The sequence below is a fragment of the Danio aesculapii genome, chromosome 15, assembly GCF_903798145.1.
Source record: "Danio aesculapii chromosome 15, fDanAes4.1, whole genome shotgun sequence".
NCBI classification, from domain to species: domain Eukaryota; kingdom Metazoa; phylum Chordata; class Actinopteri; order Cypriniformes; family Danionidae; genus Danio; species Danio aesculapii.
In genome coordinates this window covers 44,850,097-44,873,278 of record NC_079449.1, presented here as the reverse complement: position 1 = coordinate 44,873,278, position 23,182 = coordinate 44,850,097, and the positions used below count along the sequence as shown (strand labels likewise).

Here is a 23,182-nt window from a genome sequence, read left to right as displayed (position 1 = left end):
TGGTTTTATTGCGTCGTGTTGATGCTGAGGAAAAATGTTTGGTCCTCGGTCCTTTACCAAATATACACCTCATCATCAGTTAAAGGAATAGCTATATGACTATATGAGATTCCTTTTTCAGTTGAACACAAAAGAAGATACTTTGAAGAATGTTAGAAACCTGTAGCCATTGACTTCCATGGTAGGAAAAACAAATACTACCGAGGTCAATGGTTACCACTTTCCAACATTCTTCAGAATATCTTCTCAAACAGGTTTGTTGAAGTGAGCGTTGAGAAAATGATCAATGAGAACGAGCAATTTAATGGCATTGCTACGTGCTTTCTAGATCTGATTCTGCTTGTCTTTTTATCTCTGCTAACAGACTCTAACCCCCAACGGTTAAACTAATCATTTTTACAGTGTAGCTTTTGCAACTTCACTGCCGAGACAGAGTATTAACTGGAAGTCAGCAGTTTCTTCTTTTTCACCATTGGTTTTAGATATTTGTTTAAATGTTCTTGAATTAGATTATCATTGAGACAAAAGCCTAAACCCTTCGTTGTTCAATGAATAATTATTTTAAAGTTTTGGTTTTTCTTTATTAATATCAAATATCTAACTTATTTAAAAATATAATACTGAAGTTCTGTCCGGAATCACAGTGGCTCAGTGGGTAGCACTGTCGCCTCACAGCAAAAAGCTCGCTGTGTTTTGAGTCTTGGCTGGTGTAACACGGGGAGTGACAGAAACAACTGAGGTTAGGATCCACGTGCAGGTTTATTCGTTGTCAGAGAAGCAATGGTCAACACAGATGCAAACAGATGTATATAGGCAGTCCAGAATCATAAACAGTCACAGGCGAGAGGTCGGAAGGCAGGCGGCAGACAAGGATAAATCAGTATACAAGGCTAAGGTAAATACACGGAGAGACAAGACAAGGAAACGCGTTGTAAAGTCACTATACAGTAGACAAGACTCGGCAAAGGCATGGAGTGAGTGAGATGTATAAATAGTGTGTGTAATCAGTCTTGGAAGTTGCAACAGCTGTGGGAGTCTAATCAATGGAAATGGGGAAGCATGTGTGTGTGTGTGTGAACAGAGTGCATGTGTGAATATGTAGTCCTTGAATGGCGGATTTGTAGTCCATGTGTGAGAGAACCAGCGACCTGGGAGTATGATCGCTGGTGATCGTGACAGAGCCCCCCCTCTAAGAGTGGCTTCCAGACACTCCTAAAACTGATCAGGCGGGAGGTGGAGCGGAGGCGGAAGAGGGGGAGGGATGGAGGGCCAGGACCATGTAGAGGAGGAGGACCTGGAGCATGAAGCTGAGGAAGGCCTGGAGAGTGGAGTTGTGGAGGGCCTGGAGCGTGGAGTTGAGGAAGGCCTGGAGAGTGGAGCTGCGGAGAGCCTGGGGCATGGAGCTGCGGAGGGCCTGGAGAGTGGAGCTGCGGAGGGCCTGGGGCATGGAGCTGCGGAGGGCCTGGAGAGTGGAGCTGAGGAAGGCCTGGAGCGTGGAGCTGTGGAGGGCCTGGAGAGTGGAGCTGCGGAGGGCCTGGAGAGTGGAGCTGCGGAGGACTTGGGGCATGGAACTGCGGAGGGCCTGGGGCATGGAGCTGCGGAGGACCTGGGGTGTGGAGCTGCTGTGGCCCTGGATCATGGAGCTGTAGAGAGCCTAGAGCCTTACTTTCCGCAGACATCGGCGGGTCATATGAAGCTGGTGGCCATTCAGGAAGCTTAGGCGGCGACCATTCAGGAAGCTTAGGCGGCGGCCATTCAGGAAGCTCAGGCGTCAGCGGCCATTCAGGGAGCTCAGGCGGCGGCCATTCAGGAAGCGCAGGCGGCGGCCATTCAGGAAGCTCCGGCGGCGGCCATTCAGGAAGCTCCGGCGGCGGCCATTCAGGAAGCTCCGGCGGTGGCGGCCATTCAGAGAGCTCAGGCGTCGGCGACCATTCAGGGAGCTCAGGTGTCGGCGGCCATTCAGAAAGCTCAGGCGGTGGTGGCGACCATTCAGAGAGTTCAGGCAGCGGCGGCCATTCAGGAAGCTCAGGCGGTGGTGGCGGCGGCCATTCAGGAAGCTCAGGCGGCGGTGGCGGCCATTCAGAGAACTCAGGCGGCGGCGGCCATTCAGGAAGCGCAGGCGGTGGCGGCGGCCATTCAGGAAGCGCAGGCGGTGGCCATTCAGGAAGCTCAGGCGGCGGCCATTCAGAGAGCTCAAGCGTCGGCGGCCATTCAAGAAGTTCAGGCGGCGGCGGCCATTCAAGAAGTTCAGGCGGCGGTGGCAGCCATTCAGGAAACTCAGGCGGCGGTGGCAGCCATTCAGGAAACTCAGGCGGCGGTGGCAGCCATTCAAGAAGCTCAGGCGGCGGTGGTAGCAGCTCTGGCAGCAGTGGTGGCTGTGGCTCTGGCAGTTCTGGCGGCAGTGGCTCTGGCAGCAGCTCTGGCAGCTCTGGCAGTACTGGCAGCAGTGGCTCTGGCGGCGGCAGTGACTCTGGCAGCTGTTCTGGCGGTGACTGAGTGTCTGGCAGCTCTGGAGGTGACTGAGGATCTGGCAGTTCTGGAGAATTTGGCAGCTCTGGCAGAGACTGAGGATCTGGCAGCTCTGGAGGATCTGGCAGCTCTGGAGGATCTGGCAGCTCTGGAGGATCTGGCAGCTCTGGAGGATCTGGCAGCTCTGGAGGATCTGGCAGCTCTGGAGGATCTGGCAGCTCTGGAGGATCTGGCAGCTCTGGAGGATCTGGCAGCTCTGGTAGTACTGGCGGCAGTGGCTCTGGCAGCGGTTCTGGCAGCTCTGGCGGCAGTGGCTCAGGCAGTGGCTCTGGCAGTAGTGGCTCTGGCGATGGCCTTTCAGGAACTGGAACTATGGCAGGAACAAAGGCAGGAACAGACTCGGAACAGGAAACCATCTTGTGAGCCGGAGAACTGGAAGCAGCCATCTTGTGAGCTGGAGGACTAGAAGCGGCCATCTTGTGAGCTGGAGGACTAGAAGCGGCCATCTTGTGAGCTGGAGGAATAGAAGCGTTCATCTTGTGAGCTGGAGGACTAGAAGCGGCCATCTTGTGAGCTGGAGGACTAGAAGCGGCCATCTTGTCAGCTGGAGACAGGAGTATGGGTGTTGCCAGCATTAATGTGTCCGTGGGATGTACAGCGAGCCCTGTTGTCCTCTGGTCCTGCTGTACATTGCCCCCTCCCAAAAAATATTTAGGGGTCTCCTCCACCTCGCCCACGGTGAAGGGGGACCCACTCATTTGTAGTGCCAGTTCGATATACTTTTCTAAAGTCCCTTGGGGTTCATGCAAAGGCATCGTGGAATAAAGGGGCTCTGAAAGTCCTCCACGAAAGAAAATCATCAAACACAACTCACTCATAGATGTTAGGTGTGCCAGTTCGATGAATTCCTCCACGTACTCCTCAATAGACCGGGCTTCCTGACGAAGACGCATTATTGCGATACCCGCTGGATCCATGTCTTGGCCGAGTCTTCTGTAACACGGGGAGTGACAGAAACAACTGAGGTTAGGATCCACGTGCAGGTTTATTCGTTGTCAGAGAAGCAATGGTCAACACAGATGCAAACAGATGTATATAGGCAGTCCAGAATCATAAACAGTCACAGGCGAGAGGTCGGAAGGCAGGCGGCAGACAAGGATAAATCAGTATACAAGGCTAAGGTAAATACACGGAGAGACAAGACAAGGAAACGCGTTGTAAAGTCACTATACAGTAGACAAGACTCGGCAAAGGCATGGAGTGAGTGAGATGTATAAATAGTGTGTGTAATCAGTCTTGGAAGTTGCAACAGCTGTGGGAGTCTAATCAATGGAAATGGGGAAGCATGTGTGTGTGTGTGTGAACAGAGTGCATGTGTGAATATGTAGTCCTTGAATGGCGGATTTGTAGTCCATGTGTGAGAGAACCAGCGACCTGGGAGTATGATCGCTGGTGATCGTGACAGCTGGGTCATTTAAGATTTCTGTGTGGAGTTTGCATGTTCTCCCCATGTTGGTGTGGGTTTCCAACATGGTGTTCCGGTTTCTGCCACAGTCCAAAGACATGCGCTATAGGGGAACTGAATAAGCTAAATTGGCAAATAAAATAAATTTGTGTATAAGTGTGTGTGTAAATGCAAGAGTGTGTGGGTGTTTCCCAGTATTGGGTTGCGACTGGAAGGGCATCTGCTGCGTAAATCATATGATGGAATAGTTGGCGGTTTATAAAAGAAAATGGAAAGTTCTGTCCTGTAGTTTGAACCACAAAAGTTGTTTTGATTGAAAAAACTGAAGAAAACTTGACTGATCTATAAAGGTTTTCTGCAGACACGGAAATAAAGGAGTTTTAACATTCAAATAAATAATAAACAAACAAATTCCTCAAGCAAACAAGCTACATTCTTTCAACAAAAAAACTAAATAAAGTTATAATTCACCTTGTGAACACTTAAAAGTTCTTCTTCTTGTATTCTCAGCCTAATTACTGAATTCCACAAGTGCCATTGCAATTATTTTTTAAACCACATGGAGTTTTCAGAAGTGTTGGAATTATACAAGTGCACTCAAATGTTTAGTTATTTTATTTAATTTCATTATTTTAAGTCCATTTAGAAAATAAATGTCAGAGTTGACAGAACTCCTGTGCAGTTTTTGCTCCACCAGGTGGTGATTTCTCAAACCGTTTTCACAGCTTGTGGTTTGTGTTTACTGCTGAAGCTCTGCTGTGGCAGAAATAAGCACATCGATTGACTCCAGTCTAATGTAGTTGTGTCGCACTACTCTATCTGATGTTAAGTATCTTAACCGAAAATGCTGTCTGTGGGAGAAACTGGAGACAGACAATAGATCGCGTACTCTCAGATGGTTACAGAAGACAGGAAATTGATCCTGTACTCTCATATGTTTACATCCACCAGAGAGAAACCACCATAGGAAACGGAAAGTCATAGAGCTGAACTAAAGAAATCGCTGTTCTGTTTAACCGTGATGGCTCTCTTGTAGTTGTGACAGATAAATAAGTCAAACTGATTCTGCTTGCTTACAGCAGGTTAAATGACACTCATTTAATCACTATATTTGTCTCATTAACTTCATCACTGCCTCTGTGTTCTTCAATCTATTTCTGTCATTAAAAAAAAAACATTGTTTGAGAGTGTAAGTACTGTTGAAGTCAGAATTATTAGCCCTCCTGAATTATCCCCCCCCCTCCAACTCTGTATATTTTTCCCCCAATTTCTGTTTAATAAAAACAATTTTTTTTCTTAACAGATTTCTAAATATAATAGTTTAATAACTCATTTCTAATAACTGATTTCTTATATCTTTGCCATGATGACAGTAAATAATATTTGACTAGATGTTTATTAAGACACTAGTATTTAGCTTGAAGTGACATTTAAAGGCTGAACTAGGTTAATTTGGTTAATCAGAGTAATTAGGCAGGTCACTGTATAACAGTGGTTTGTTCTGTAGACCAGTGTTTCCCAACCCTGTTCCTGAAGGCACACCAACAGTACACATTTTCAGCCTCACCCTAATCAAACACACCTGAATCAACTCAGCAGAACATTAGAAAAGACCCCAAAACCTGACACGAATGGGTCAGATAAGGGAGATATACAAAAAATGAACTGTTGGTGTGCCTCCGGGAACAGTGTTGGGAAACACTGCTGTAGACTATCCAAAACAAGTATAGCTTAAGGGGGCTAATAATATTGACCTTAAATGGTGTTTAAAAAATTAAAAACTGCTTTTATTCTAGCCGAAATAAAACAAGTAAGACTTTCTCCAGAAGAAAAAATATTATAGGAAATACTGTGAAAATTTCCTTGCACTGATAAACATCATTTAGGAAATATTTGAAAAAGAAAACCACAGGAGGGCGAATAAATGTATTGTCATACACCCAGAGCACTTTACAATTGTATGAGGGGATGATGTGAAAAACTGTAAATCAGTAAAAGGTGTGAACAAATCTTGTTGATGATCATCCTTATGTCTCTTTTCTTCAGGCATGTTTGAGGTCAGCTGTCGTACCGCTGATCATTTCCATGCAGGTATGCGTCAACATTACACAGTCAAGTCCTGTTCAGCAAAGACTCCTGCGCCAGAGCATTTTACCTCCACAAGGAAATACTATATAGCTGCTGAGGAAATCATCTGGAACTATGCTCCAGACCGAACATGGGAATTAGAGAAACACAAGGCTACACAAATGGAAAGGTATGCCCAGAAACCTATAATTCTCCTAATACCTTCTATATCTACTTTATTTACTACTGACTATTTACTATAATTTACTTTAAAGGTCCTGTGAAGTGAAATGTGCATTTTTAATTCGATGTTTGATGTAATCTCAACTTAATCATAAACAGAAGGTGGGACATAGACTAGCACCTCCCCTTTTTAAAAAAAGGCCAATAACATATTGTTTCATCACAGCTCTGCCAGTGAGAGTGATTGAGCTCAAGCGCATCAAATGAGAAGAAGGTGGCAGGGCATGTCAGACACTAGAGAGCTTTTGATTGGTCTAATTGAGACGCTGAAGTATTAGGTGATGTCACAAAAAGAGTTGTTGATCCATTTAGGTGGAAGTGACAAAGCTTTGGGTGTTTATATCAGGTTCATGTGTTCTAAAGGTGAATTTTGTCACTGATTTGTAGCTTATCAGAATCAGAATCAGAAAGAGCTTTATTGCCAGGTATGTTCACACATACAAGGAATTTGTTTTGGTGACAGAGCTTCTACAGTGCAACAGGATTACAGAGACAGGACAAAAAACAGATAATAAATATATTTTTTTAAAAATAGAAGTAAGTAGTGAGTGCAAATATACAGATTGACAAGTGTATGTACGTGTTTATTACTATATACAACGTTAAATGTGCAGCTGTTATGTGCAAATTGGCATGTAAAGTGTGTTGTTAAATAAGTGTATATGTGTAAAAAAGTGTATAGCAAGTAGTGATGTTGGTTCCACAATTATTATCATCAAGTGTTCATGAGATGGATTGCCTGAGGGAAGAAACTGTTTCTGTGTCGGGCTGTTCTGGTGCGCAGTGCTCTGTAGCGTCGACCAGAAGGTAAAAGTTCAAAGAGGCAGTGTGCTGGGTGTGAGGGGTCCAGAGTGATTTTGGCAGCCCTTCTGCTCGCTCTGGATAAGTAAAGTTCTTGGGGAGTAGGAAGGGTTGTACCAGTGATTCGCTCAGCAGTCCGAACTATTCGACGTAGTCTTTGGAGGTCGTATTTAGTAGCTGAGCTAAACCAGACAGTTATTGATGTGCAGATGACTGATTCAATGATGGAGGTGTAGAACTGTTTCAGCAGCTCCTTTGGGAGGTTAAACTTCCTCAGCTGACAAAGAAAGTACAGCCTCTGTTGAGCTTTTTTGACAATGGAGTCAATGTGAGTGTCCCACTTCAGGTCCTGAGAGATGATGGTACCCAGGAACCTGAATGACTCCACTGCTGCCACAATGCTGTCCATGATGCTCAGTGGGGGGAGAGCATGGGGGTTTCTCCTGAAGTCCACTGTCATCACTGTTTTGAGCGTGTTGAGCTCCAGGTTGTTGTGGCTACACCAGACAGCCAACTCCTTAACCTCCTGTCTGTAAGCAGACTCGTTACCGTCCTGAATGAGGCCAATAAGTGTGGTGTCGACTGCAAACTTCAAGAGCTTCACAGAGGAGTCTTTTGAAGTGCAGTCATTCGTGTACAGGGAGAAGAGCAGTGGGGAGAGGACACACCCCTGGGGGGCGCCAGTGCTGATTGTGCGGATGCCAGATGAGAATTTTCCCAGCTTCACCAGCTGCAGATATAGATATCCTTAAAACTTTCTGATACTAAAACAATATGTATTTTAGTCATTTCACAGGACCTTTAATAGCATTTGTGCACACATTTTAGACCCATTCTCTCTTTCTTGGTTTACACAGCATTGGAAGTGTTTACCTCCAGAGATCAGAAAACCGGATTGGAGCTGAATATAAGAAGGTGGTGTTTCGAGAATATTCAGATGAAGCTTTTACCAAAAAGAAACTTAGGGGTGCTGATGAGGAGCATTTGGGCATAATGGGTACGGCACATCTGACTTCTGAAGTATAGATTGTAAAATTTCACCTTTTTTCTGTGATATGGCAGACATTTATTTTGTTTCTTTACTGTTTTATCTGTAGGACCAATTATTAAAGGTGAGGTTGGAGAGAAAATTGAGGTTGTCTTTAAAAACAACGCCAGCAGGCCGTATTCTATTCATGCCCACGGGGTTAAGACCAGCGAACCCCATCAGAAAGATGTTCAACCAGGTTTGTGATTAAAATACATATATATTTGTCATATTATCAGGGTGATAATGGGTGCTGGAAGTCCTGAAAATGCTCGTATTTTGATCTAGCTTTGAAAAGTGCTTTGATTTTGGAAAATGTAATTGTGTTGCGTTCATAATAGTTTGTGACTAAATAGGTGCACTGAAAAAATGCTTTTGTTACTTAGATTTTTTTGTCATTCCTAAATCCAAGAGCTTTTTCTAGACAAGCAAAACATACGGGACTTTGACCATCCATGCGCAAAGTCCAAAGCGCAGGGCGCAAACGCATTAAGGAAAAATCCGCTTTGCGTAGTGGCGCATGGTCTAACAGGGTTGAGCTTATTCTCTTAATGAGTTATAGGTGTGTTTTGAATAAACCAATCAGAGTCTCATCTCCCATTCCCTTTAAGAGTCAGTTGCGTCGCGCCATGGTGCATTTGCTATTTACATGGTGGACTTCGAAGTGGAAAAACTGAACACTTCACCAGTGAGAAAACAGTTAAACAGAGCATCTGCAGCGCGAGAATGAAAGATGAGCCTCCTCATTGTTTACTTTCACTTTCATTCTAGTGGATAGGGAAACGTGTTGTACGCACAGGCATCTATTAGCCTATACATAATTAATTTAGTTTGTTTACCACAAAAATTTGTTTCAAAACTATTTCTAAATTCAGTTCTAATTTCCAGCAAACGAACAATAATAACGAAGTGTGGCCAAAAAACTGAGTGATATCCAAATACACATGCTGTGCCCCATATGGTCTAAAACCTGACAGATGGGCAAATCTAAGCTTGTTTTTAATAAAACAAATATAAATATGCATATAATAAATAATACTGCTACTAATAATAACATTATCCAAAACCAATATTGTTATGAATACACTGAAAAAGCCCCCCGAGATGAAGAAGGCATGAAAGTTTAGTTTTTATATTTATGTAGGCTAGAAAATAATATGTTTTGTAATATTTTAATCCTTTAATTATTTTTAATATGTAAAGATATTTGCGTATTGTTGTACACCCTGCGGGTACTAAGCAACGTGTAAGCAAGGTGCACAACTAACGTGCTCTGCGCTGGACTATAGACCTGATTTAATCTGATCTATTGAACGTCTATTAAAGTTCCTCAAAATAGCAACATCCCAGCAATGCGCCTCATCACACCTCCTTTTTTAGATCAGAACTCCTATGGGCGCACATATGAGCGCAAATCCATTTGCTATTTAAATGGCGTGGCGCAAAACTTCAAAACGACTCTTGCGCCAAGCTGAAACTAGCAAACAACAATTGCGTTGCGCCGCATTGCGCCGGGTATATGATAGGGTGTTGTTTTGAGAAATAGTATGTCAAATTTAGTGAGTTTTTCCTTGGGGTAAGCAAAATAAACTTATGTCAAAAGGAAAAACACCTTACTGGCAGATTACTTTGCTTGTTTCAAGAAAAACTCACTTAGTTTTGTCATAAAACAAGACAATATGTTTTGCTTATCTACAAAATGCTGCTTGATTTAAGAATATACAGATATTTGGACTATTAGATATGTGGACTAAAATAAAAAAAATCACACAAGAAAAGCAGTGTAATACTATTTAACTATTTAAATAAATGTATAACTTTTGCATAAAATGAAACCTCTGGAGTGTGTGCATATACCTGTAGCATCATCCGACAGTCTTTTTTACATTTAATATGTGAGTAAATGACATTTAAGAGAATATATGACATTAATTCAGTGCTGAGCTTTGTGCAAACATGCCATCAATATTTTTCTATAGAATACTAGTAATACAGTATACAGTAACAATCAGCATCTGATATAATGTAGTATGAAGTATTTATATGAGTGTAAATATGTAATTTACCACACTCATGGAAAAGATTGTGCTTAAATATGACTTGTGAAAGTAAATGTGAAAGAACCCTGCATTATGTTGATGGTATTGAGTATGTTTGACATTCTATAGTATCCCTTTAAGCAGGGCCTAAATCTGACACATCTGCTAAAGGAAGTGAACATTTACCTGTCTTACCTTTAATTTTTTTTACTTGCCCTAAAACTCTGCATTATATAATAAAAACAGTTTTGAGGTCGAGTCCCGGCTGGGTCAGTCTGTGTGGAGTCTGGCGTGGGTTTCCTCTGGGTGCTCCGATTTACCTCACAGTCCAAACACATGTGCCATAGGTGAATTAAATGAACTAAATTGGACGTAGTGTATGAGTGTGTGTGAATGAAAGTGTGTGGGTGTTTCCCAGTACTGGGTTGCAGCTGGAAGGGCATCCGCTGTGTAAAACAGGCTGGAATAGTTGGTGGTTCATTCCACTGTGGTGACCCCTGATAAATAAGGGACTAAGCCGAAGGAAACTGAATGAATGAATGAACTATAATTATTTTATATAGTATCATTTTATAGTATCAGGTATTTTTTTATCAAACATGGCAGAATTGCATCCATGACCTTTTTGTAGCTTCCTTCAGTGGGATGTTTCACTTTAAAATCTGGACCACATCAGATTACGTATTTATATAATGGAGTCTCAAAATACATTTGAATTAATAATAATAATAAAAAGCAACAACTTGTATTGGTGTCACGGTGGCGCAGTGGGTAGCACGATCGCCTCACATCAAGAATGTCACTGCTTCGAGCCTCCGCTGCGTCAGTTGGCATTTCTGTGTGGAGTTTGCATGTTCTCCCCGTGTTGGCGTGGGTTTCCTCCGGGTGCTCCGGTTTCCCCCACAGTCCAAACACATGCACTGTAGGTGAATTGGGTTAGTCCATAATGTATGAGTGTGAATGAGTGTATGGGTGTTTCCCAGTGTTAGATTGTTTCTGGAAGGGCATCCGCTGCATAAAACATAAGTTGGAATAGTTGGTGGTTCATTCCACTGTGGCAACCCCAGATTAATAAAGGGACTAAGCTGAAAAGAAAATGAATGAATGAACAACTTGTATTACAGGTAATGTGCTGAAATACACCTGGACCATTCCAAAGCGATCGGGTCCAGGTCCTAATGATCCAGACTGCATAACGTTTGCTTACTACTCTTCTACCAGCTTAGTCAAGGTATAATTCACATATACAACACAATCTGTGCATTATATATTAAATAGACATTGTATGAGCCTTACAGTAAATGCTCACACTAAATACAAACAATGCAAAAAATGCTTTTCTTACTCAAAGTTTTTGTCTTGTTTCTTGTTTAAATATCAAAAAATATTACTAAATCACAAAGCATTTTCTAGACTAGCAAAAAATGTGTTCTTTTTATAAATAATACATCAAAAGTAAGTGTTTTTACCTTAAAAAAGCTAAATAATCTGCCAGTGGGGCAAGAAAAATAATCCTGTTTTCATATAATGAAAAAGTCACCTAATTTTGACATATTATTTCTTAAAAACTGACAATGTTTTTTACTTATCTACAAAAAGCTTCGTGATTTAAGAATATTTAGATTTTTAGACTAGAAACAAGGCAGAAATCTATGTAAGAAAAGCCTTTTTTGCAGTGTATTTAGTGTGTGTGTTTACTGAATCAGAGTGTATGTAGATTAGGCTTGGGGGGTATCCAAATTTTCATTAAACCTCCTCCCTATTTTACCTCGGTATTCAGTATTACTGTGCATAATTAAAAAAATTATGATGTAAGGCACAGACAGCATCACCAAACTGTTGGCTTGTGCCTAAACCATTCACAAACTGAATACCGGATATGCGACCTTAGGTTCGCGGTCACCTGCTTGTCTTGTTCTGCAAGGGACGCTCTCGCTTATTCACACACACACACACACAGGGCCAGAGCAAGCTGAACTGTCGCTCTAAGCAAAGGACTATCAAGCCGCCCTCACACACACACACACACACACACACGCATACACACACACACACACACACACACACACACATAAACAGCATCCACCCGTTTGCACGCGTGCTCGCTCGCTCGGGAGTGAAAACATTGGACCGCCTGCTCCCATTTAAATTACACCAGAGTTACCGACCGCTCCCGCACTTTATTCGTAAATTTATTCCCACACCGCAAGAAATCTGGTCGGGTCCCGCGGTACAGCAGCGGGAATGCAGACCTCTAGTTCATATTTACACCGAGGTTGCAGAAGTTGTGTTCTTTTTCGAGACCAGGTCACTTGGTGTGCGACTCGCCATCTTACCTCACCTCACCTCACCCTCTCTCTCTCTCTCTCTCTCTCTCTCTCTCTCTCTCTCTCTCTCTCTCTCTCTCTCTCTCTCTCTCTCTCTCTCTCTCTCTCTCTCTCTCTCTCGTATTTTGAGACATTAAATAAATAATGTTTATTATTTAATACTTGTCTCCTATATAAGTGCATTGTTTTTATAACGGTATTGAAATTGACACCTTTGACCTACTCCTAAGTTTATCCCGCGGTATACCATATTACCGCCCAAGCCTAATGTAGATGTTAAAACAACAAGTGAATTTGAATATGAGTTTTTACAGCAGGATTGTAGATTTACAAGTCTGTTTTGGGTGTCTCTCAGGACTTGATGAGTGGCTTGGTGGGTCCACTGATAGTGTGCCGTAAAAACACCCTGGACGTAGACAGACAAAGAAAAGACCGAAATAAAGAGTTTGCCCTTCTGTTTATGGTGTTTGATGAAAATGAGTCGCATTACCTGGATGAAAACATTCAACGGTACCTCAATGTCGACTCAGATGAATTTGACAAATATGATGGGGACTTTATGGAGAGCAACAAAATGCATGGTAAGTGTGTGTGTACTGGTTGTGTTGGTTTAAAGGACAGTTTTTTTGTATAATAACATTGGCATGACCCAGTTGTACTCTATTACTGTGCTTTATGAGGACATGCCTGATGTCTTTGTAATTCAAAATGCTTCAAAATCATACTTAATTGGGTCTTTTCACATTCAAAGTTTGCAATGGTTTACATTGAGGGTTGGGTTTAGGAGTAAGGGTAGAGTAGGGTCATATAATAAGCAGTTTTTACCGTATTAAATACAGTATGCCTATGGAGAGTCCTCAAACATTATCAATAACAACTTGTGTTTGCATGCATGTGTGTGTTTGTTTAATTGTCTGTGTTAAACTTTTTGAAGTGAAAAACTCTTTCTTTTCCACAGGTATTAATGGAAAGTTGTATAGTAACCTCCAAGGGTTAAATATGACAGAGGAAGACCATACGGAGTGGTATTTGCTGGGACTGGGGAATGAAGTGGACATGCACACTGTTCATTTCCACGCTCAGAGCTTCATTTACAAAGTAAATAAAAACACACCACTGCAGATCTTGACAATGACATATTAAGTGATAGGGTGGCATGAGGAAAGTTACTCGGGAAAGTGACCATAATATTTATTACATAATAATATTTCTTTGATTAGTTGTTATCAATTAGAATCATAATAAAATGTTAAATCTTCTGAGTGAAAGAGAGTCACAGATTTGATTAGGATTTTAGACTATGGTTAGGAGACTACAAACACTTGTCAAACAAGTGAATAAAACCTTAAAGGTGCAATAGCTGGTTGTCTTGAGAAACTATTTCTGTTATGCTATAGTTGAAAGTCTCTTCACATCCTGATAGTAATCATTAATGGCTCGTTTCCACTGACTGGTACGGTACGGTTCGGTTTGGTACGGGTCACCTTTATCAGGCTTGCGTTTCCACTAACAAGGGTACCCTTTTGGTGGGCGTGGTGTATGACAGAAAGTTTCAGTCGACGTCATTCTCGCTGGAGGAAATGTCTACAATAAAGCTGTACAGGTCGCTCACATATCATATGAGAAGCTCTTCTCACACAACAGATGCTTCACACACATAAATACTTGTGTAGAAATGTTTATTACTAACTTTTCAATGAACATGAGTTGATTATAACTGCAGATCAATGACAGTGCGAAACAGCCTGCTGTAACATCTGTAATTATATGAAATAACTAAATAAATCAACATATATGAACACATACAGCCCCTTACAGTCTCCGATATACCAACTACAGAAGAACTATATACAGCAGACATTTCGTCAGTATTTAGGTTCAAAACAACACAAAATATAGCCTACAGTCAGTGAAAACCTCTCCTCTGTGTCTGTAATCTTCAGCAGCACATGTAGCCTCTGTTAGACAGTAATTCCGTCATTCTGAGTTCATATTAGTCCAAAAGGTGAAGATTATAAGTTAGTTAATCATGGCATTTTGTTCATGTTTGCTGAATTATAATGTGCTCCTTTTTTCCGGCTTCTCCTTTGTTTCTTCACGCTTCACTCTCGCGTTTGTCAGTGTCTGACAGGATCGGGTTTCAAAATCACGTCAATAATCAAGCGCAGGTTATTATCATCAGCTCAAGAAGTTTATTATTTCAGATTTAATGTTAGACGCGCGGCAAGCAAGAAAGCGAAACCGCTCGCGCCTCAGACTGGCTCGTAAAAAACTACAGGGCACAGGGTAAATCTGCTCTTCTTCTTGGCTTTGTGGCTGTTTATCAAGACGACGACAAGGTTTGTTTGAGCCCAGATCGAAAATGGCTCGTTATTATATGTATATATAATTCCGCTATAATCTCTCGCTGTGTATTTTAAACATGGCGGGTTTTTTCATTCTGGCTTGTTGCGTAATCTCTGTAAACCAATAGCGCTCAGCTGCATGTGTGGCTCCGCCTTTTGGTACCCTTTCTCGTGTTTGGTACCCTTTCGAAAGGGTGCCGAAAAGTGGTACGGTACGGTTCGGTTCGGTACGCTTTTTGACAGTGGAAACGGCCATAAAAGCGTACCAAACCGAACCGTACCATACCGTACCACTCAGTGGAAACGGGCCATAATTGCATGCTCCAAGTGTATTTATATTAATATTCTGTGGAAAGTGTAGGATCAAGTAAAGTTTGTCCAGTCAAAATGTCTGGTTATGATGTAATGTAATGTAATGTGTGTTCATATAGCACATTTTATTGTGTATGGCCATACACCCAAAGTGCTTGACAGTCAGAGTGGTGAAGTGGTAGAGCCAATTCAGGGGATGGGGATGATTGGGAGGCCATGATACCGAGGTTACACCACTACTCATTACGAGAAGTGCCATCGGATTTTTTATGACTACAGAGAGCCAGGACCTCGGTTTAACGTCTGAAAGACGGCGCTCATTGACAGTATAGTGTCTTTTTCACTTTACCGGGGCATTAGGACTCATGCAGACCACACGATGAGTGCCCCCTGCTGGCCTCACTAACACCACTTTCAACAGCAACCTAGTTTTCCCATGTGGTCTCCCATTCATGTACTAACCAGGCTCAGCCCTGTTTAGCTTCAGTGAGTAACCGGTCTTGGGCTGCAGGGTGATATGGCTGTGGCACGATATGCTGTTCTTGCATGCCTCTGCGCACCCTGTTAGCACAAAGAAATACGTCATTGCGGTATTGAAAATACTAACTGTACTATACAGTTTTGTCTCTGGTGAATGTTACATGTAGGGTGTACATTTTAGGACATCCTCTCACCTCCGTCATACAATGAAAAGGCATCATGCCTCATTATTTTAGGCATCGTTCCTCAGACTGAAAGACTTCAGGTCTCAGGAAAAACAACATCAGGTATCAGGTCTCGTACAATTAAACATCGGGCAAAACGGACTCAGATTAAAAGGTATGTCTTTCAGAAATTTCTGAAATGATGAGGCATGTATGACTGAGGTCTGAGGATGTCCTAAAATGTACACCGCATTCGTGATGTATTGTAGTGATGTTGTCTAGTGTGCATTCATGCGGTCAGGAGGCGTGGCTTTATTTGGTGATTTGCAGGGTGTGAGTTAGGCTTTGGCGATGCAGTGGCGCAGTAGGTAGTGCTGTCGCCTCACAGCAAGAAGTTCGCTGGTTCAAGCCTCGGCAGGGTCAGTTGGCGTTTCTGTGTGGAGTTTGCATGTTCTCCCTGCGTTCGCATGGGTTTCCTCCAGGTTCTCCCACAGTCCAAAGACATGCGGTACAGGTGAATTGGGTAGCCTAAATTGTCTGTAGTGTATGTGTGTGAATGAATGTGTATGGATGTTTCCCAGAGATGGGTTGCGGCTGGAAGGGCATCCGCTGCGTAAAACATGTGCTGGATAAATTGGCAGTTCATTCCGCTGTGGCGACCCCGGATTAATAAATAAAGGGACTAAGCCGAAAAGAAAATGAATGACTTAGGCTTTCAGTGTTATCAGGCTAACGTTAGCATTTTCCAATATCTCCTAATGCACTTTTAAGCTATAATTAAAACTTGTTTTAAAACTCATACGTTAAATAATTGAGATATTTGGTTAAGTAAAACAAATATAAATGAATATGTAAATTAGTCCATATAATTAGCACAATGCACCTTCTGTAGTTATTTTACAAGCTGATCATTTTGTCTGCTTTGACTTTCCTTTCCACATTGAATTGATCTTTTTTCATATAACCAGCAACATCTCTTTCACCATTATGATTACCATACAGACATCAGAATCTATTCACCGGTACACTTGAGTGTATAGACACACAATAGGGAAAAACTGATGCTAGAGTGCCATCCTGTTTGATTCACTCCTCAATCAGTATCTCTGGATAAATTCTGCTTGAAAATGTTTCTCACAGTCTTTTCTTTCCTTCTTTCAGACGGATTATTTACATCGCGCTGATGTTTTTGACCTGTTCCCTGGAACATTTCAGACCATTGAACTAATCGCTGGAAATCCTGGACAGTGGTTACTACACTGTCATGTGACGGACCACATCCATGCGGGCATGGAGGCGCTTCTCACCGTTAATGCAAAAGGTTTGGAGAAAATGTTTGCATCGTTTCTAGCATTAACTAATGAAAATAAAAAATCTAACCTTTCACTGAAATAAAGCAAATGAATATGGGTAGAAATTCTCCCATATTGACCTTATTTTCTGCGTACGAGCGGGCGCAGCCATTTGAATCTTTTTGGCTCGAGACTTCTAGTCTCATTCACTTCCATTCATTTTTAGTCGTTAAAAACAGCTCGTTATGCTGCGTGATGTTGCAATCTGACATTTTCTTATTATATTATTCTACTTTGTCTGTATAGTCATGCAAACACTTGCTTGTAGAGCAAGTAGTTTGACCGTTTTCTGCGGTTTATTATTCCTAGTCATCTCTCCCATAGACAACTCAATCGCGAAAAGGCGCACACTTCCGCTTCCGTGTTGAAGAATAAGGTCAATACAGTTGAAGTCAAAATTATTCGCCCTCCTGTGAATTGTTATTTCCCAAATTATGGTTAACAGAGCTGGGAATTTTTCACAGTATTTGTTCATTCATTTTCTTTTCAGCTTAGTCCCTTTATTAATCTGGGCTCGCCACAGCGGAATGAACCGCCAATTTATCCAGCATATGTTTTACGCAGCAGATGCCCTTCCAGCTGCATCCATACACACCCATACACTACGGACAATTTAGCTTACCCAATTCACCTGTACCACATGTCTTTGGACTTGTGGGGGAAAGCGGAGCACCCGGAGGAAACCCATGCGAACACGAGGAGAACTTGCAAACTCCACACAGAAACGCCAACTGACCCAGCAGTTGACTCGAGACTCGAACCAGCAACCGTCTTGCTGTGAGGCGATTGTGCTACCCACTGCACCACCGTGATGCCAGATTTTTAACAGTATTTCCTATCATATTTTTTCTTGTGGAGAAATTCTTATTTGTTTTATTTCGGCTAGAATAAAATCCCCCTTATTTGTTTTGGGTTGTCTCCAGAACAAACCACTGTTATACAATGCCTTGCCTAATTAACCTAATTAACCTAGTTAAGCCTTTAAGTGTCACTTTAAGCTGAGTACTAGTATCTTGAAAATTAGGCCAAGATATCTTTTCCAGAGAGCACACATGAGCATCTCTATTTGAAATAACGAACCTCTTGAACTGATGATAATAACGTGCGCGTGATTATTGAAGTGCTTCTGACATCCGATCCTTTCAGAAACGGACAAACACAAGAGTGACGTGTGTAAATCTAAGGAGAAGCTGGAAAAAACAACGGAGCAAATGATACTTTCAGCAACCTAAAAGATGTACAAACTGCCATGTTTAACTATTATCATCGCCTTTTGGACTCTTATAAACTCAGAATGACGAAACAGAGGTTAGATGTGCTGGCGAAGATTAAAGACACAGATGAGAGGTTTGCACTGACTGTGGGCTATATGTTGCATGTTGTTTTTGAACCCAAATAAGGACTAAATATATGCTGTGTGTAGTTTTTCTGTAATTGGTAACATATCGGAGACTAAAGGGGGTCACAGAAACACCAATTGGTGGCACGCCACGTATCGCCATGCAGCGTCACGCAGCGCCATACATTTCAGAATTTAAAACATAGGTTTCTATTAGTGTACACACACCGGCACTGCAAATTAGCGGCTGTCCGCAGCGCCCACCCACAACTCAGGACACTGTTCATATTACTGCCACGCCACAGAGCGCCATCTGAATAGTTTCGCCTTAAATAGCATGCGAATGTGCGCGTCTGGTGTGCGACTCTTTTACTGTCATGTGTGCGCTGTGTCGTGGCCTGAGAGGCGCATCCAGTTTGTGATGCCCTTTAGGCTCTGCATGTGTTCATATATGTTTTATTTATGTAATTATTTATTTTATATAATTGCAGACGTTACAGTAGAAGAACAGTACAGTTCTATAACATTATCACTGATCTGCAGTTGTAATCAAATCATGTTAATAGAAAGATTAGTAATGAACATTTATACACAAGTATTTATGTGTATAAAGCGTCTGTTTTGTGAGAAGTGCTTCTCATATGATATTTGAACGACCCGTACAGCTTTACTGTAGACATTTCCTCGAGCGAGAATGACGTCGACTGAAACTTTCTGTCATGCACCATGCCCACCAAAAGGGTGCCTTTGGTACCCTTTGGCAGTGGAGACACAAGCCTGATAAAGGTGACCCGTACCGACTCGTACCGTACCACTCATGAAAACAGGCCATAACCCAGCTGTAATACTGTGCAGCCTCCCCCTACTGGATACATCAAGAACAACAGGGGCGTAAAACTGCCTGCTCCAGGGGTCTCATTTTTAAAAATGGCATACACACAAAATGGGGGTGGAAATGTGCGCATGTCACTTCCCACACAAAAAGAGTTAGTCTCTAAACTCTAAGTAAACATATTTAACTTAAATAGTAACTTATTTGAACCACTTTAAATCATCAAATGACCCATAATCATTAATAAATAAATTAAAATGTATTCTGGTGTAAGGTCGATTTTAGGATGGTTTGGTTTCAACACAAAGTTTTATTAATAATAAATTTAGAAATGATGTGGCGTCTTGAGAGATCTTCCACTGAGCCACGGGCGGCAGCAGTGTTGGACCCAATAGAAACACTCAAAGTAGTCCAGGAATGAAAATCTATTAAATAAATAAATCATTGCATGAGGTAGCACGGTGGTGTCGCACTGTGGCCTCACAGCAAGAAAGTCGCTAAGTGGAGTCCCGGTTGGGGCAGTAAGCATTTCTGTGTGGAGTTTGCATGTTCTCACCGTGTTGTCGTGGGTTTCCTCCGGGTGCTCCGGTTTCCTCCACAGTCCAAACACATGTGCTATAGTTGAACTGATTCATTAAATTGGCCGTAGTGTATGTGTGTGAATGAGTGTGTATGGGTGTTTCCCAGTACTGGGTTGCAGAAGGCTATCTGCTGTGTAAAACATATGCTAGATAAGTTGGTGGTTCATTCCACTGTGGCGACCCCTGATAAATAAAGGGACTAAGCCGAAGGAAAATGAACGAATGAATAAATCTTTGCATGGAATAATAAAATAAAAAGAAAGGAGACAAATTACAGGATGTTGGGGAACAAGGATAAGCAAATCAGATTTATTTAGTTTTTTATATTATGTTTAATATTATTTTACGCATTTTATTAAATGCTTATTAATTGAATTAATTTGGTTTGTATTTTACTTTGGCATCAGGGTCTGTATCAACAAGGAGAAATGCTCCAGACAGTGGTAAATATCCATTTGTATTGAATGTATTGGGTTTTATTTTAATGTAGTTTGATTTTATCACCTGTTATCCTTTTTCTTTTTTCTCTCCTACAGCCTTCAGTCATTTCAGAAGCCTCTACACAGTCCTGGTGTGTCTGCTTGGATTGATCCTATTAAACCATTGAAAACACTGAAGAGAAAAGGGATCATAAACCCATCATAATATATATTCAATGTCACAACACTGATGCTCACTTCTTTATCTTAACTTTATCTTCAGAAGTAAAAATAGAAGAGTTTTTGTGTGTGTGCGTGTGTGTGTGTGTGTGTGTGTGTGTGTGTGTGTGTGTGTGTGTGTGTGCGTGTGTGTGGCATTAGAAGGTATAAGATCTCCAACTACCAAAGCATAACCCTTGATCATCTGTTTTGAGAATAAATTATGGACTCCTCACCCCACACATTTCTTTTTAACGCTAAAAACATTCAAGGTGATTGATTTTGCAAGATGTGTGTGATGATTTGCATGTTGTGTGTTTTGTGTGTAGAATTCTGGCGAAATGGAACCATTGCTTTAACAACTGTTTGTAAACAAAATACACTGTAATACTCCTTTATGCACTGAGTCAGTAGATGTATCCATTGCAACCTCTAGATGGCAGTAGTGCTTTCCAGATACAAAATGGATGCCTAGCAGCGCGCTTGTTCAGATGAATTGAGATTTGTACGTTTCAACATGCAATTTCAGCATTTGTAAATTTGAATGCATTAAGTTTATGTGTGCAATAGACTTTACATGTACAATTTTACATGTTTGCATCTTTATTTCATTCTTTCTTTCTTTCTTTCTCACATTTTCACTGGACTGGAGGTTTAAAGATGGGCACAAATCAGCCAACCAATATTTGTATGATTACAGTAACTAACTGGAACCACCATAGATGCAAACCTCAGGAGCAAACAATCAGCTTCACATTCACTTAATACAGGGGTGCCCAAACACGGTCCTGGGGGCCAGCGTCCTGCAAATGTTATTTCCAACCCCAATCAGACACACATGAGCTAGCTAATGAAGCTCTTGAGCTGTGGTCACAGTGGACCTTTCTTCCCATAGACTTCCATTCATATGCACGCGAATCCGTCAGACAGGCAACGCAAGGTCATGCGTCAAGTTTCACAGTTCGCTGCGGTGCAAAGTTCAAGCTTGGTGAACTCTGACCTGCGAAATCGCATCACTTGACTGCGTGAGACCAATCGAGGATCAAAACACGACCTCTCTGGACAGAAATTTAAAACATGGAGCAATCGCTCGCTTTTTTAATGTCTAATCATCTTGTTTAATCCCGCCCCTTTTAGCAGCGCCGTACGACAGAATATCGCATGCTCAAACTCAAATGCTGCGGTCACACTGGGCTTTTCCTCCCATCGACTTCCATTCATACGCACGCGAATGCGTCAGACCGGAAACGCAGGGTCATGCGTTAAGTTTCGCAGTTCACTGCGGTGCAAAGTTCAAGCTTGATGAACTCTGACCTGCGAAATCGCATCATTTGACTGCGTGAGACCAATCGAGCATCAAAACATGACCTCTCTGGACAGAAATTTAAAGCATGGAGCAATCGCTCGCTTTTTTTAATATCTAATCATCTTGTTTAATCCCGCCCCTTTTCGCAGCGCCGCACGACAGAATTTCGCACACACAAAGCCCAGTGTGACCGTAGCTTTACTAGGCTTCCTAGAAACATCCTTGCAGGTGTGTTGAGGCAAGTTGGAGCTAAAATCTTCAGGACACTGGCCCTCCAGGACCGAGTTTGGACACCACCTGACTTTATACAGTCAATCACCGCCAGTAGTCTTAAGCAGGGGTGGCCAAACTCATTTTCCAAACAAGCAAAAAAGATTGTCGTTTTCAGAAATAAGATGTCAACGTGAGTTATTCCTTAAAACAAGGAACCCAAATATGGCAATTTATTTTAAAACATAGGTCTCAACCTCAATTCCTGGAGGGCCACAGCTCTGCACAGTTTTGCTCCAACCCTATTCAAACACAGCTGATCCAACTAATCAAGGCATTCAAGAGTAGTCTTCTAATTGGATTAGGTGTGCAGAGGTATATTACTACAATATGCAATAGTTTACTGTAGTAAAAACTAAAGTATACAGTAGTGGTGGGCAAAGCGAGGCTTCATGAAACACTGAAAGAGTCAAAGCAAATGTGTCGAAGCTTCGAAACCTGTTTCTACAGTGACACCTAGTGGCCATTTTTTTGTGTATTACACTATAATCGCTTCAGCAAAGAACAGTTGAGCAAATTGAGGTATTAAACCCCACTTTGTAGAGTAAAACTCAAATGATTTAGTGGAAGGCTTTCCGTCTACCATGCAGGGATAGTGGGTTCAAATCCAGGCTGAACAGCTATTTTGAAATGCTTTAATATCAGTTTGAAATGCTTTGTTCTTGGCTGGAAGTTAACAAGAATTATTTACATTATTCGTTAAACTTCCCATTTATTGTATTTTATTAATGTCTACCCAAACCCTAAACTCAACCATCACAGTACTGTAAAATATTAATTATTGTTTTACGGTGTTACCAAAATGATGCTAAATTGATGGCGTATCTGCAGCTGTATCCTATCTAGACTACACCATAAAACAGAAACATTATTAAATTACATAAAAACCTTGACTTCTGAGTATTTGTACAAGTTGGGATTCGAACCCAAACGCCGTTTAAAGGACTGCAACAACGTACGTGCGCACGAACGGTCCTTTTTTATTTTTTATTAAAATACAATTACAATTTAAGACGGTAAAGCATAATACAATACACATTAAAATATCATTTGGAATCAAAACATTAAAACTGTGGTAAATTCCAGTTCATTTCTTGAAAAACTTGACATGCTTTGTCCGTCAAA

The 23,182-nt window shown here is 41.8% G+C and overlaps 1 protein-coding gene across 1 annotated transcript in view; it reads left to right on the top strand.

Moving 5' to 3' along the window:
* Positions 1 to 21,071, top strand: part of hephl1a (hephaestin-like 1a) — a 56,213-nt gene extending 35,142 nt beyond the window's left edge. Inside the window, exons 12-20 of the mRNA XM_056473265.1 lie at positions 5,981 to 6,191; positions 7,903 to 8,042; positions 8,143 to 8,271; positions 11,236 to 11,342; positions 12,794 to 13,019; positions 13,397 to 13,536; positions 16,901 to 17,060; positions 20,251 to 20,286; positions 20,380 to 21,071. Coding sequence (XP_056329240.1) covers positions 5,981 to 6,191; positions 7,903 to 8,042; positions 8,143 to 8,271; positions 11,236 to 11,342; positions 12,794 to 13,019; positions 13,397 to 13,536; positions 16,901 to 17,060; positions 20,251 to 20,286; positions 20,380 to 20,450 — 1,220 coding nt within the window. The 3' untranslated portion in view covers positions 20,451 to 21,071. The remainder of the gene's footprint in view (positions 1 to 5,980; positions 6,192 to 7,902; positions 8,043 to 8,142; positions 8,272 to 11,235; positions 11,343 to 12,793; positions 13,020 to 13,396; positions 13,537 to 16,900; positions 17,061 to 20,250; positions 20,287 to 20,379) is intronic.
* The last annotated feature ends 2,111 nt before the right edge of the window (positions 21,072 to 23,182 follow it).